Here is a 15,239-nt window from a genome sequence, read left to right as displayed (position 1 = left end):
TTCTGTAGAGAAACTTGCAGCTCTGTTCGCTGAATTGGGTTCTTGGTTACGGAATAATCTGAAACAAAAATATGGTTACATTTCCAGCCAAAATGGTATACTTTCGTTTGAATCACTCCAGAAACAATTAATATGCCTTGAAATTATCTAGACTGGAATGACATGCACCCTTCCTTGGCCAATTACAAATATAGTTGTAATTTTGTTTATTTTCTGTCATTTTAACGCGGAATATATGTTTTCGCAGAACCTATTTGGTCAAAATTGGCATAAGACAGCGCTACAAACAACCGTGTACTCTGCCGTGGTCATAGTTACCATAAAGCGTTTCTTCCTTTCTGACCTTTTTATTCAATTATTTCTGGTCGGCACTAATTTATATTAAGCCCAGTTTTACGGTTGGATAACATTGCTAACGCCAAATCTATGTCACGGAGTATATTCACTAAATTGCGTGTTTCCATGGTGATTCGTAGCGGGATGTGCTGTGTGTAAATTAATATGTATATTAAGACGATCATAAACACTCAGCCCACTAGCTAGAAGGGTTAACCATGGTTGAAATTTCCGAGCCGTCCGGGAATTGAACCTGGGGCCCCATGAGCCGAAGGGCATTACGCTGACCATTCACCTAAGGAGTCAGTTACCATAAACAATTTTTAAGTACAGTTTCAGAATGTGAAAATTAATCCTGATAACACACTACATGTTCGTCTATCTATTTGTGCATTTTAAATATGGTTAGGGCAAATAATAATTATCTATTAAGCTAAAATACTAATTTATTATAACAACATTGTATATAGTTGTGTAATACTAGTAAAACGATTACGATGGAGCTTAACCCTTAGCACTCGAATAAATTTGTCTGGTCACACAACTTTACTCGCATTTATTTTTATGGAAAAGTATGGGCACAGTGCTCTCTATTCTTACAGCTAAAACCGAACAATAACTGAAATGGATGCGTGTTTTACGTGAGTTTGTAGATAGATTTCATTGTTTTTTTTTGTTTTTTTTTTTACCCTCTGTATAGCGCGTCTCAAAGAAAGCATCTCGATGAAGGCCTAGTTTCATTGCAAATATTTTGGACAACAAGTTGGTTTCCCTTCGCCTTTCTTTGGTCTGTCTATTACCGCACTTTGCACTGTCCTTTGTAATATGCAGAGCGTGTGTCTAGATGAAGTGCGGCTCTCCGTTCAGTGGCCCCTCATCTTGACTGAAAGAAATACACCCCACAGACCGTACACTGGTACTTTACAGACGTAATATTCTCCAAGAGTCGCTAAAAGCTTAAATGATGCTGTTAACGCGCGGTGTTCGTGGAATAAACATATGTCGGAAGATACCCGACATACGAGTGCAAAGGGTTAATCCCTTGGTAGTTGATATTCGGGATGAATGAAAGTTTGAAGAGGAACAGTAAAATATTATGAATGACATTTTTATTTACATATTTGTGTAGTTTATTTTTCTTTCGTAATCCGTTTACCGTCCAGGATGGTTTTTCCCTCGGACTCAGCGGGGGATCCCACCTTTACCGCTTCAAGGGCAGTGTCCTGAGCGTAATACTTTGGATCGGGAGGATTTAACTGGGGAGGAGGATCAGTACATTGTCCAGGCGGCCTGCTATCCTTAACAGGAGCCTTGTGGGGGGATGAGAAGGTCGGGAGGGATAGACAAGGAAGAGGGAAGGAAGCGGCCGTGGCCTTAAGTTAGGTACTATCCCGCCATTTGCCAGGAATAGAAGTTGGAAATCACGGAAAACCACTTCGACGATGGCTAAGGTGGGAATCGACGGCCCAAATCACTATTAAAATCTTCTGCAGAACAGTTTTAAAACAAATGGTTCAGTTCAACACGGACAACTTTCGTAATACAGAATCGATGATAACCAGTGTTCCATTCCCACCCATATGTAAGTGTACCGGAATTACCCTACTTAAAGCTATTTAACAAATTCCAGCTCCGTTATTAAGAGTCTATTCCGAGACTCTTTGGTGTAGAACATTTTACTCTCATACAAAAAAAAATATACATATTTGAGAGATTCGAGAGAAATGAGTGAATCATCACCAAAGTACAACATGATAGAACACAAAAGCTCCAACTTAAAGTTCATTTCTACCAGCCCAAGCAAAGAGTCCAACTTGCCCAGGCGTTCATTGACGAAAGTAAAGGAGAAGAATTCCCGTAAGGAAGATATTGCTCTTACCTTGCGCCATGAAATCCAAAGTCACCTCCTCGAAAGCCAGAAAGACAAGCAGCCTTCGCTAATTCTCGAGGGAGGAGGCAAGAATGATGACGTAAGTGGGCATGTCATATTTTGGCTTATATAACGTTTTTGTCGATTTTCGGTGATTTTCCTCATTGTGGTCATATTTTTCCGTATTTTTGTATTTTTGTCACATTTTTATTCCATTTTCGCATACCTGCTTGATTTTTCCCATCTTCTAATTTTTGTCTGTAATTTCTTACAATTATCTTTCTTATAATCATATATGTATGTGAATTAGAAGGGTAAGCTGCATAGAAAGAGACAGATTCGTAGAAAGTGAGAGGAAGGTGATCCTCAGTTGAACACTAATGATTTGATGTATTTCAACCCCAATAACATCCTGCCATGTTGAGCGGTCTTTTCCCCGTTACAAGTGAATGTTGCGTGAAAATACAACGTTCTTAATTGAAAGCTTTAAAATTCATGTAATTTGCTATAGTAATTATTTCCGATAGCCCAAAATGTTATATATAGTTCATTTTTTGCAGGATTCATTAGTGTAATTAAATAAATTCAAAATATAATAATAAAATAATAAAAAATAATATTATACTTATATTATTACTGAATGTGCTAGATTTTTTAAAGTATAGTTTCACTATACAGTAATGTTAATTTAAACAGCGATAAGATTTTGAAGACTTCGAAAATGTTAGCAACAAATCTGAAGTCATATTTACTGTCATATTTTAATACATTTTTATTAAATAAACGCTTACATATTTCTAACATCTTTAGTTCATAAACACGCGGGCCTTACTCATAATCGTTAAGCTCTATATTTGAGACTAACACTTTTCATTCTTAGTTATAATTTTTACCATCATCTTCCTCCAGTATCTTATTTTAACAATTAAAATGCTTTGAACTCCTCCCTGCGTATGAATCGAAATTCTGCGTTGTTATGCTCCTTAAATATGCGTATACACCTACGGAAAAATATGACCACAGTGTGGAAAATTACCGGAAAATGACAAAAAACGTTAAATAAGCTAAAATATCACTTTATACGGCCCGTAAAAATTTCATATTTTTGTCACCGGTAGATAAAATCATGCTTAAGTTGTGTCTTCAATGGAAAGAATATAAAGAAAAAACATGACTTGTCATACACATTTGGGCCCTAATTATGAGTAATAAAATTTTTCGATGAGGTGGGTGTGTGCCTGTAAACCAGTTAGTAATATCGCAAATGTGTTTGGTATAATAAGAAAGAATGCTTTCCCAGAGCTTACATGCTTCACATGTAAAGGCCTGTTATTATCCGCTCAAAAGCCAGTCTGCAGAATAGTGACATGCAGGATTACCACGAAGACAGAAGTTCCGGCAAAACCCTTTCGCCCGTAAAGCTAATAGCCATTGTGGCTTACGGCGTCAGAGGGGTCACTTCGTTCCACATGCAAAACTTTTTTTGACTTAATTCCTCGAACTCCTGTTGAGGAGCATAGGACCGAGACAAGGTTTCGTAGTCTGGTTCTGTGATGTCCCATGTGTTTCAGCTTTTCCCATGTATACCCAAGCTGCTCAATCTCTATCTCTACTGATCGCCTCCATGTCATCTTAGGTCTTCCTCTCCTACCCTGCCCCTGGGGATTCCACTCGAGAGCTTTTTTTTTTTTTTTTTTTTTTTTTTTTTTTTTTTTTTTTTTTTTTTTTTTTTTGCTATTTTGTCATCAGGTCTACGCAGTGTATGGCTAATACACTGTCACTTTCTTTTCTTAGTCTGCTGTTCAGTCGGTAATTGGTGCGTTCTCTTCCACAGTTCCTCATTTGACACCACTTCTGGCCAGTATATCCCTAAGATATTTCTAAGACATTTGTTCACAAATGCCTGCATCTTCCGTGTCAAACATTTGGTCATTTTCCAGGTTTCACATGCAGAAAGCAGCACAGACTCAACATTGCTATTGAATATCCGCAGTTTTGCTCTCAAACTGAGTTCTTTATACCGCCATATAGGACGGAGTGTTGCGAACGCACCCTTAGCTTTGTTCAAACGGTTGGTCACATCATCATCTGCCCCTCAGTTCACTGTTGCAATGCATCCCAGGTAGCAAAAGCTATTCACCTTCTCTGTAACATGCCCATCCAATTGTAACGGAGTGTTATTTTGGTTTCTCAATCACATTTCCTTCGGCTTCTTAATGCTAATCCGAAGTCCAACTTCCTGTGCCTCAGTTTCCAGGTCTTTAAGCTTAATTTCCAAATCTTTACAACTATGAGCAAGTAAACATAGGTCATTGGCAAAGTCCAAATCTTCCAGTCGTTGAGTAAGATCCCAGTGGATTCCCAATCGTCGATTCATTACGCTTCTCATGACAACATCAAGAGTCATAAGGAACAGTATGGGTGAAAATAGACATAATTTTTCACACCAGTCTCAACTTCAATTGGTTCCGTCAAACGTCCTTTATGTTCCACCTGGCATGTATATTTATCGTACATGCACTTAATCAGACTGATGATCTTCTTGGGAATGCCGAAGATATTCATTGCTCTCCAGATCTTAGCTCTAAAATGCTGTCGAAGGCCTTCTCAAAGTCAATAAAGAGCAAATACAAAGATGACTGATATTCTGCTGATTGCTCTGCAATTATCCGTAAGGTAATGATCTGATTGGCACAGGAGTGGCCTTCTTGGAACCCAGCCTGCTCTTTTCTCAGCTTACTGTCCACATACACTTTGATCCTGTCGAGAATGACTCGTGAAAGAACCTTGTTGGGCATAGAGAGCAGCGTGATACCACGCCAGTTGTCGCAAACCGACAGGACCCCTCTCTTCAGAAGTTTGATAAGCAGCCTTTTGTTCCATTCTTTTGGGAAAGTCTCTTTTCCCAGATAGCATAAATCAGTGGAAGCAGTAAATCTGCAGATACCTCTGGATTTGTTTTGAGAGCTTCAGGTATGACATTATCTAGTCCTGGAGCTTTACCATTCTTTAGGTGTTTGATGGCTTTAACTATTTCTTGTTTTGTTGGTGGCTCACTGCTGATCCTTCGGTCTTCTGATATCTCTTCATCCTCCTCCTCTGGTTCCTCAGTTTGTTCTGTAATGCGGTTCAGGACTTCCGTAAAATACCCTCTCCATCTCTTCATCTCATCTTCTTCGGAGGTAAGAAGGTTGCCATCTTTATTCTTAATTGGCTTACTACCATCAAATTTGTTGATGACCAATTGTCTTGTGATGGTGTAGACAGTTCTTACATCTCCTAATTCCGCTGCATGCTCTGCTTTTGTGGCTAGCTTATTAACAAACGTCCTTTTATCACTGCGAAAGCAACGCTTAACTGATCGATTGATGGCAGCATACTCCTTGTGGGTCCTCTCTTTAGCATCTCGTGTTTTAGCAGCATTTTTCTTAGTTTTAGCGATTCTTCTCTCCTCAGTTAAGTTCCAAGTGTCTTGTGAAACCCAGTCAGGTCTTTCTTTCTATTTTACTCCAAGTACCGCCTCACAGGTCGAGTTGAACGCTTCTTTAGCCTTAGTCCAAAGTTGATCGATATCCTTGATCTCTTCCTGCTTCAGTTTGCCCAGCTCTTCGTGCCGATTTCGAAGTTCTATTGAGAACTCTTATTTGATGGTAGTCTCCTTCAGCCTGCTGCTGTTATATTTCACTCTACCATATCCACCTGATCGTGTCGCTGATGCTATCTTAACATGAAAAACGGTTGCGACGAACTACAGAACCTTCCTGCAGAGGAAATTACGTCGTACTATTAGGGACAAATGTCCGGATCTTCTCCACTCTGCCATCGTTCTCCATGTCAACGCCAGACCGCATGCAGCAGAGTTTATACGAAGGCAACTTCAGCGCTGGGCTTGGGAAGTACTAGAACACCTGCCATATTCACCGGACCTGTCCCCATGTGATTTTAACCTAATACCCAGAGTGAAAGAACCATTGCGTGGGAGACGGTTTGGAACACGACAGGATATGGACAAAGCTGTGATATATGAGATTGCAAAATTCACATATGCTAAGACGACTGGCATCCAAGATCTCCCGCGTCGTTGGAAAAATGTTGTAGACAATCTAGATGCCGACTTTGAGGATTTAACATAAACGTTACTGAACTCTCTGGGAATAAACATTATTTATCAGAAGGATTTCATGGCTGACAGAATCCTTGCTTTATATCCTACACCTGGTAAACCTACTCGACATTATTCATACATTCCAGAGCAGCTTATGCCCCCCACTCCCATCTGTATATTTCCATTTGTCTGGTAGATCCCGCATTTGCACGGGGGAAAATAGTAGTTGTCATGGCATATGCCCCAACATTCGTATTATGTGTATGCTTCGAATGATTACAATTAATACAGTAATTTATTCTTAGAAATGTACAACACTCGTGTGATCTTACATTTCATATAGCCACAAAACTTACATTTAATCCCTGTCCGAGAAGTCGCTAGTGGCTAACAGTATGTCGGCGTCCCCTTCCTTGCTAACCATAATATCTAAACAGGAGCGGCTACAAGATGAACATTTTCTTTGAAAATTCAATGACCTCGGTTGTGACAAAGGCGTTGTTCCATCATAAATCAGAACCCCTGTATTCTTTAATCGGAGGCTAAGGGCTGAGTAAGTGCATGTCAAGCTAGCTAGTCAGTAGATTCTTATTTCTGGTGCTATATTTAAATGCCAAAGGCCGTAGCCGTGTTGAAACACCGGATCCCGTGAGATCTCCGAAGTTAAGCAACATTGGGCGTGGTCAGGAGTTGGGTGGGTTGCCACGCGCTGTTGGTGGGGGGTAAGGGAATGGAGGAGCGGAAAGGAACTGGCCACCCTACCGCACCTAAACTCCGGCTGAGGAACACCTCTGCGGAGGTTCGGACCTGCCTTCGGGCAGAATAACCCTTACCTACCTATATTTGAATCGCATAGGCATTTGCATACTGTGCTGTATTTGTTTATTTATCACATTTTTTTTTTACTTATACAGATAGGTTTTATGACGACGATGGGATAGGAAAGGGCTACAAGTTGAAAGAAAGCGACCATGGCCTTAATTAAGGTACATCCCCAGCACTTGTCTAGTGTGAAAATGGGAAACCATAGATAACTATCTTCATGGGCGCTAACAGTGGCGGTTCGAGACCAAATTCTTACCCGTGCAAAACATTCGTATAGCGCCATACACGTTGTTAATACCCCTGTCCCCAACCCCCGTTTATCTCCCAACTTCACATCGAAATACGAGTTGCGAATTATTCTGATGCCAATAATGCTCATTTATCTGTGACACTAACTTACTGCCTAAGGTACTACAGTTTCTACGAGTAATAATTACCGATCCCATTGTTCAATCAATAAATCAATTAATCATTATTGATCTCCATGTAGGACTGTCGCTCAGGTGGCAGATTCCCTACCCATTTTTCACCTAGTCTTTTTCTAAATGATTTCTAAGAACTTGAAGAACTTGACAAATTATTCCGTTCACTAAATCCTCTTCCTGTAAACGAACATTTGTCCATATTTGGCATTTCCAGTTTTTCAACAACTTTGTGTGGATGTACAACACCAATAGCATCAATATCTGGCCAGACAAAAGTATCTCCATGGTTCCTGTGTGATTTCATAAACATCAGTTCGACTCTACACAAGGTAAAATTGCTGTTCATTTCCACAGAAGTTGCTTGAGTAGGATACCTGTAGCAAGTGTAGTCAAGCCTACCTCCTCTAAGAGTTTTCATTCCATTATAATGTAGGTAATCCCATGGCTGCAGGTTTGCGTAGTCTGCTGGCCTTTCCTATCTTGGAGGAGCTGCTGGTTCTTCTTCACAATCACTGCCATCATTCTCTGAAGAAACCATATTCATGTGGCCCAACATTACTTAGGCTATCATCACTTGATCAATTAGAATCAGTACTTTTAGCACTAATTCTTGTGCCAGGTGAAATGTGAATATTTTGGCAGCTTTCTTTTCAGCTCTTCACTGGATCACGGTATAATAAATGTTTCAAAATCTCCACAAAAAATGCATTGATGTTATACTCCACATCAACCACATCAATTCCATGGTTTGGCAATTACTCCAAAACTTGATTTCTATCAAATGAGATTAACCTTGTTTTCCTAAATCCATTATGAATCAACACTTTTAATTTAGATGTAAGGTTCAAGAGCCTTTTCTTTAGAAGTAAAGGGGACTCAACTTTTGTTATTACTACCCTATTTTGTTGTTCTTTCATGCCAATAGCAGTTTCCTGCAATCATTCTTCACAGAATGAAATAAGTCGCATCAAGAGGTTGAATTAAGTAAATAGAGTAGGCCTATTTTGATTGCATACAAATCTGATGTCATTTTTCTTGCAATTGCTGATAACAGGGAAAGGTTGTCACCAGTTAGCACACTTGGAGAAGTTTGCATTTGAGGAAAGAGAAAGCACCAATAGTAAACTAGTCTTCAAAATGCTTTGTGAATCACTTCACCCTCAACTGAGCCTGATGAAGAAATATAGCTATTTAGTAATATTTATATGCTTGTCAAATATCACAGACACTCGCTTATTATACGCTAAGATCGCTATAAACAGACAGACAACTGGAACAAAAAATTTACCGTGGTCAACAGCAAGGTTGAAGCTCATACTGCAAGCAGCTGTAAGTACAAACAGATAATATCATTTTAGGGTCCACCATTTTGAGAGGCCAATGGACTAGATGTTAGGCCCCTTTAAACACCAAACATCATCATCAACATTTTGAAAATAGTTTGCATTAAAAGCGCAGAAACAAACTCGTTAACTCGTCGAATTTTGGATTTCTGTTTCACATAATTTTCTGCACCTTACTTCACCCTATGCGTACCACTACTCAGCAAATGTCTTCTAAATTAATAATGTAGTTTGAAGCAATCACTTATGTCTTAATATTAAAAATATTATCTGTAGTATGGCATCAGTACAGATTATTTTTCTACATACTGTAGTCATCGAACTCATCTCAATGAGACACCTAATCTGGCAGAAAACGAGATTTATTTATTTATTTATTTATTTATTTATTTATTTATTTATTTATTTATTTATTTATTTATTTATTTATTTATTTATTTATTTATTTATTTATTTATAATGGGCGTTCTCAGCAGATATTTATCTAGAGTGAGTGAGAAAATGCCAAGGAAAATCTCCTTTTCTTTGTTTAAATTAAATTATTATCTCCCATTTTATTTGTGATTTATACAACCTTCCACCAATAAAACATCCATCTATGAATAACTGAGTTGGCTTAAAAGCAAAAAATTATTTTGACAGCATCGTAATTTTGTTGTATTGAGCAAGATATTAGGTGAATTTATTGTTTCAGGACGGATTGCCTTCCTCTGACAGATTTAGATTTCCTAAGAGATATTGAGTCTGCCAACATCTCTCAGTTAGAGGTGATATGGCCTTGTGAAGTACGAACATACTGGAAAGTTGAGCTCAGAGGTCTTGTGACAGCAGTCCAGTTCATGCTCTCATATCTAAATGGGATCATTATCATCATTGGTAAGAAATAATCATTGTCTTCTATGCATGAGGTAAATTCTTATATTATAAATATGAGTGTACTACTACTAATAATCTAAGGAAATACTAATGCATACCATTATAAACTCTAAAATGGTCATGCAAAGGCCTACTGAATTGTAAATTTCTATACTGATGTAAAAAGTTAGATGATTTTGATGTTGCGAATGTTTTAATTTAAAAAAAGGAACAAACAAAATAAAATATATAAAAACAAAACAAGTCACAGAAACAGGCAAATTTGGGAGGAAGGAATAATAGTAAGAAGAGGTAAGGACAGTGATGAAAAAATAAAAGGTCAGGGAGTATGCGAGATCAAGTTTCCGGCAGATCAAACGTAGAAGCGGGATTAAGTCGATAGAATGCAATGCACCTACTGCCAATCCTAATCTTCAGCTGAGATAGGCCTATACCATCTGAAATACCAACCCAGATCTAGCACTGCTAAATAGCAGCAGAGCAACGGCATTGACAATCAACCTGTCTGCTTGTCTTGGTATCCTTAGTTCTTGGTTTGTCTGTAGCACCATCCACCATCCTTAAGGAAGAGTGACACATGGAAGTACGGCGAGAGGATCTCCTTACTATCAGACACACACATAATGTTATAACTCCAGTACTCAAAAAATTCAGTGTAAAATGGCTGCAATTAGAATGTGCACTGTGTCAGTATTGTCTGGAACAGGGATGACCTTTCTTATAAACCAATATCACTGCATTATCACTTAAAATCATGTAGTGCAGACTCAGTAATGGTCGACAGCAGGGACATTTACTTTCTTTTCATGATATAACGTCCAGAAGAAGAGCACTTCAGTGTACCAGTGCTGGAAATCAACCTCCTCCTCCTCCTCTTCCTGTCCATCCCTAGGGAATGGACAGAAGAGGTAAAAACACAGATCACAGGAGAGAGACAAAGACATTCTCCATTCCTTCATATTTGCATATCCAAATTGATAGGTTCTTTCCTCACCAATCTCAGTTCTTCTACATCTATTTCTTAGCAGAGTCTGACAAGTTCATTTCTGTTCCTCAGCAAGATTAGGTGGTTAGGTAACATGGCGCCCAATTCTAGCAATGTTACATTCAGTTCCTGCAAATTAACGCTGAAGGAGCACGAAACTCGAGTGCAGTGTGAAGGAAAGTGTTGTAAAACGTTTTACGTAAACTATGAGGGAGTTTTGAACGCTGTTTCTAAGACAATGTTGGCAAATCCAGGGGAAATGTTGTGGCGTTGTAAACAATGTAAACACAACCCTACTTCTGCTAAACCATCATCATCATTCACTTTTCATCAGAATAAGGTCAAAGTGGACAGTACACGCCTGTGTGAAGCTGTAAACAAAATGCAACAAGTCCTGAAAGACGTCTGCAGCTCATTGGAGTTTCAGTCCCAAAAAAAATGTAATAAACTACTACAGCAAAACGGTGAACCAAAAAAAGTACATACACCATCTAACCGGCGAAGTCAACAACAACAAGGCTGCAAATAGTGCTCTCAAAGAATAAAAAACCGGGCGAGTTGGCCGTGCGCGTAGAGGCACGCGGCTGTGAGCTTGCATCCGGGAGATAGCAGGTTCGAATCCCACTATCGGCAGCCCTGAAGATGGTTTTCCGTGGTTTCCCATTTTCACACCAGGCAAATGTTGGGGCTGTACATTAATTAAGGCCACGGCCGCTTCCTTCCAACTCCTAGGCCTTTCCTATCCCATCGTCGCCATAAGACCTATCTGTGTCGGTGCGACGTAAAGCCCCTAGCAAGAAAAAAAAAGAATAAAAATCATTTGAAGGAGCAAATCAACGATTTATAGCAATATTCCAAGAATTATAATTTAGAAATCGCCGGCATACCAGTCTCTAAGATCGAGATTGTTTATGACACACCGTAGAAACTCAACTCGCAGCAGTGGCGTATACTGAGGGCTACCAAGGCTATCAGTGAAGCCCAAGCCTCAAATGAGAACGATGGAAATCTAAATCTTATTATAATGTAACAATCTGACACATTCTTCCATTTACAAAACTTGAAGGTATTAAGAAAGAACGTCGCTCGTATTTCTGAGAGCAAGGCATCAGACTAACATCGCCTTCGGCCCACTCCCCTCGACCCACCGCGCGAGGCTTGCTGGCGAATGTCGGAATGGTGCGGGGAACGAGAGGATACTAACCTTGAGCTCTGGTAGGCTTCGGTCCGTCAAATCGCCGCCGCTAACTCGAGAGACAGCGATGGAAAGAGAAGGCCCAAAGACTCCAAGTTCTCCGAAGTGTCCGAATTGATAGGATTCACCCATGTGCTACAGTATCACGAGTTTGTTTTTGCATATGCAGGACATCTTATGGGTTGCTTATAGTTGGAAATTATTGGTATTTTTCAATTGATCTCAGAACAATTTTAGTTTATCTGAAGTTATAGTGTTTAACGTCACTGTGACCTTGTGATGTTACTTTTGTGAAATGGCTGAACCGTGTGTAAGTTGTTGGATAAACCATTCTCGCAACTGAAATATGAAGATAAATTGCTGATAATTAAAAATGGTAAGCCTAGCCCACCTCTTACTCAGTTACAGTGTGAACAGGAGGAGAAAAACAAGAATCCATACAAAGGGTATTTCAACTTAAGTAAGTATGAAAAGTATAAGTGGTTATGTAGCTCATGCGAACTTCACAAACTTTATTGTTGGCCATGCTTATTGTTTGCAACTGAGAAAATAATAATAATAATAATAATAATAATAATAATAATAATAATAATATCCACCTCTGTGGTGTAGTGGTTAGTGTGTTTAGCTGCCACCCCCGGAGACCCGGGTTCGAATCACGACCCTGCATCGAAATTTGAAAAGTGGTACGAGGGCTGGAACGGGGTCCACTCAGCCTAAGGAGGTGAACTAAGTAATAGGAGGGTTCAATTCCTACCTCAGCCATGCTCGAAGTGGTTTTCCGTGGTTTCCCACTTCTCCTCCAGGCAAATGCCGGGTTGGTAACTAACCTAAGGCCACGGCCGCTTCCTTCTTTCTTCCTTGTCTCTTTCCGATCTTCCCATCCCCCACAAGGTCCCTGTTCAGCATAGCAGGTGAGGCCACCTAGACGAGGTACTGGTCCTCCTTCCCAGTTGTATCCCCGACCCAAAGTCTCACGTTCCAGGACACTGGCCTTGAGTGTAGAGGTGGGATCTCTCGCCGACTCCGAGGGAAAAACCAACCCTGGAGGACAAACGGATTAAGAAATAATAATAATAGTAATAATAATAATAATAATAATAATAATAATAATAATAATAATAATAATAATAATAATAATAAAAATAATAATGTATAGCCTCTGGAAAGGCTTGATGGTGACCTGATGAAGTGAATGGTGAAGAAGTCATAAACACCCAGTCCCCGAGCTAGGGGAATTAAGAGTACGAGGAGGCTGATTCGTTGGCTACCATCTACATTGATCAGGTGTTGAATATTGGCAGTAGCAGATGCTAGGGCAGGCTAGTCCGACGGCTATTAGCTGCAGCTCAAAACCCTAAGGCTTGACGTTCACTAAACCAACTATCGAAAATGGGTAACCTAAGTCTAGTGATAGCCCATGTCTTGACTGCAGCATACGCCACTGACTCGCAGGTGCAGGTGGAGTGGAAATTCTACCTGACTGGGACATTGAATATTGCCACCGACTCCCACCTATTACGGATAAGGACGCACAGTAGCGGCGATTGGCAATTCTTAGTGGGGAGAAGGGCAAAACATTTACAAACAGCAAAAAGTATCCGCGTTTGCGGGGATAGGAGGAATAAGGTATACATCAAAACTTTAAAATTGTAAGTTTTCTGATATCAATTTAAGTGCGGTAATCAGGGGTGTAGCCAAGAGTGGGTTATTGCTGGTTAGACCCCCTCCCTCCCCCCCCCCCACGGAAGTTTTAAAAGATAAAATAAACGGAAACTGATAATAAACAAGTTGACTCAATGTGTTGGTTCTTATCAACATTCACAGAGACATAACTGTAAAACCAACAGATCTCTTTAATCTACTTTGTTAGAAGCCTCGAAAGTTGGATTTTAGATTGTAACATGAACATATCATTCGCTGTAAAACTGTTGACTATGATCATATTGTTCTCGTTCTGTATTTTAATGTAAGATTTTGTAGTAAACTGCAATCTGAATATCAACATAATTCACTTTTACTAGTGTGCTTGTAAATACACTCACAAGCAGCTTCATTATGTTCTATCATCATTTTGTAACTATAACACCGCCATCGATCGATCCTGGATACGCTACTGACTTCCATAGTATCATGCTCGTATATCCACTGTCGAGTAACTAGGGTAAAACAAATATGTAAATAACTGTTTGAATACGACAATAATAATACATATCACGTGAGCTACAGATTTAAATTACTTTACAATGAATAACGCCAAATCCAAGTGTACAGTAGTGCATGCGTGAGCATGTGATTGCTTACAACCAATCAGTAACCAGAACCAAATCTTGGATTTCTGGTCTATTGGTGAATGTATGGTGAGGGGTGGGCTAGTGATTGGGAACACGTCGGAGGCAGCGGTCGTCCGACTCCAGAGTGGAAACCGAAGCCATTACCCCAGCTGTCTAAAATACAGGGAGTACTCTATGTCGATTTGTTTAAAAGTAGATCGTTGAACCTTGTTGTGAGGGTCGCCTGCCTCACAGGCGCTACCACCATTTTCAATTCAATCCTTGAACAATTTCCTTTACTCATTTCGTATTTCTTTTCAACCATTTCCTGGACATTGTCGCTTTTTTACAATTCCGTAGTTCATATTATCTCACCCACCATATTTAAGATATTTGCTTCTAGGTTTCTGAAGCCATCCATGTCTCCGCCAAGACACTTTCTACTCAGCTGCTCGTATAGGTTGCTCTGAACTTTTCACTTCCTTGGTACTCTATTACTGAAAGGTACCGTATATTCATTTACTATTCAGTAAAAATGCTCCCCTCTATGGGTATTCGAGCTCCAGTGTTCAGCGTCCATACTCCAGCGCCTAAAGGTGCGTCCACACCAAGATGTTTTCGTTAACTTTGTTAATAAACATTGTTCATGAACATTTCTGCCTGTTAATAAACAAAATAGCGTGTTCATTAACTTTTCGAGCATGTTGATAAACAAAATTTCTTTAACTTTTGTGAATGAAATGTTGTATGTCCGGCGCTCCCTTTCTCGCTCCTCCAGCCAGCTGCACGCGCGCCTGTGTATCATTCTGCTAGCTTCGACGTGCAGCCCTCAGTGCGCGTGCCTGACCATCGAGTGTACTATAAATAGGAGCTCCCTGCCTGCTTACTTGCCCACTTGCCCGGTGTCCAGCTCCAGAATACACCCTACGTCGAGCACGGAGGCTACTCCTCTTGAAAATGTGCTTCGACCAGGTGGACTGAATTTCTGGCAGTACGAGGTTTCACC

At 39.9% G+C, this 15,239-nt stretch overlaps 1 protein-coding gene across 3 annotated transcripts in view; it reads left to right on the top strand.

Annotated features, from left to right (window-relative positions):
- LOC136867332 (uncharacterized) overlaps positions 1-15,239 on the top strand; it is a 78,867-nt gene that overhangs the window by 18,021 nt on the left and 45,607 nt on the right. For all 3 annotated transcript variants that reach the window (XM_067144492.2, XM_067144491.2, XM_067144493.2), the window contains exon 2: positions 9,599-9,780. In XM_067144492.2, the coding sequence (XP_067000593.2) occupies positions 9,599-9,780 (182 nt within the window). The remainder of the gene's footprint in view (positions 1-9,598; positions 9,781-15,239) is intronic.

This window comes from Anabrus simplex, chromosome 3 (genome assembly GCF_040414725.1).
Source record: "Anabrus simplex isolate iqAnaSimp1 chromosome 3, ASM4041472v1, whole genome shotgun sequence".
Taxonomy (NCBI): domain Eukaryota; kingdom Metazoa; phylum Arthropoda; class Insecta; order Orthoptera; family Tettigoniidae; genus Anabrus; species Anabrus simplex.
Note: the sequence above shows the minus strand (reverse complement) of the source record. Positions and strands in the feature narration are given on the sequence as shown.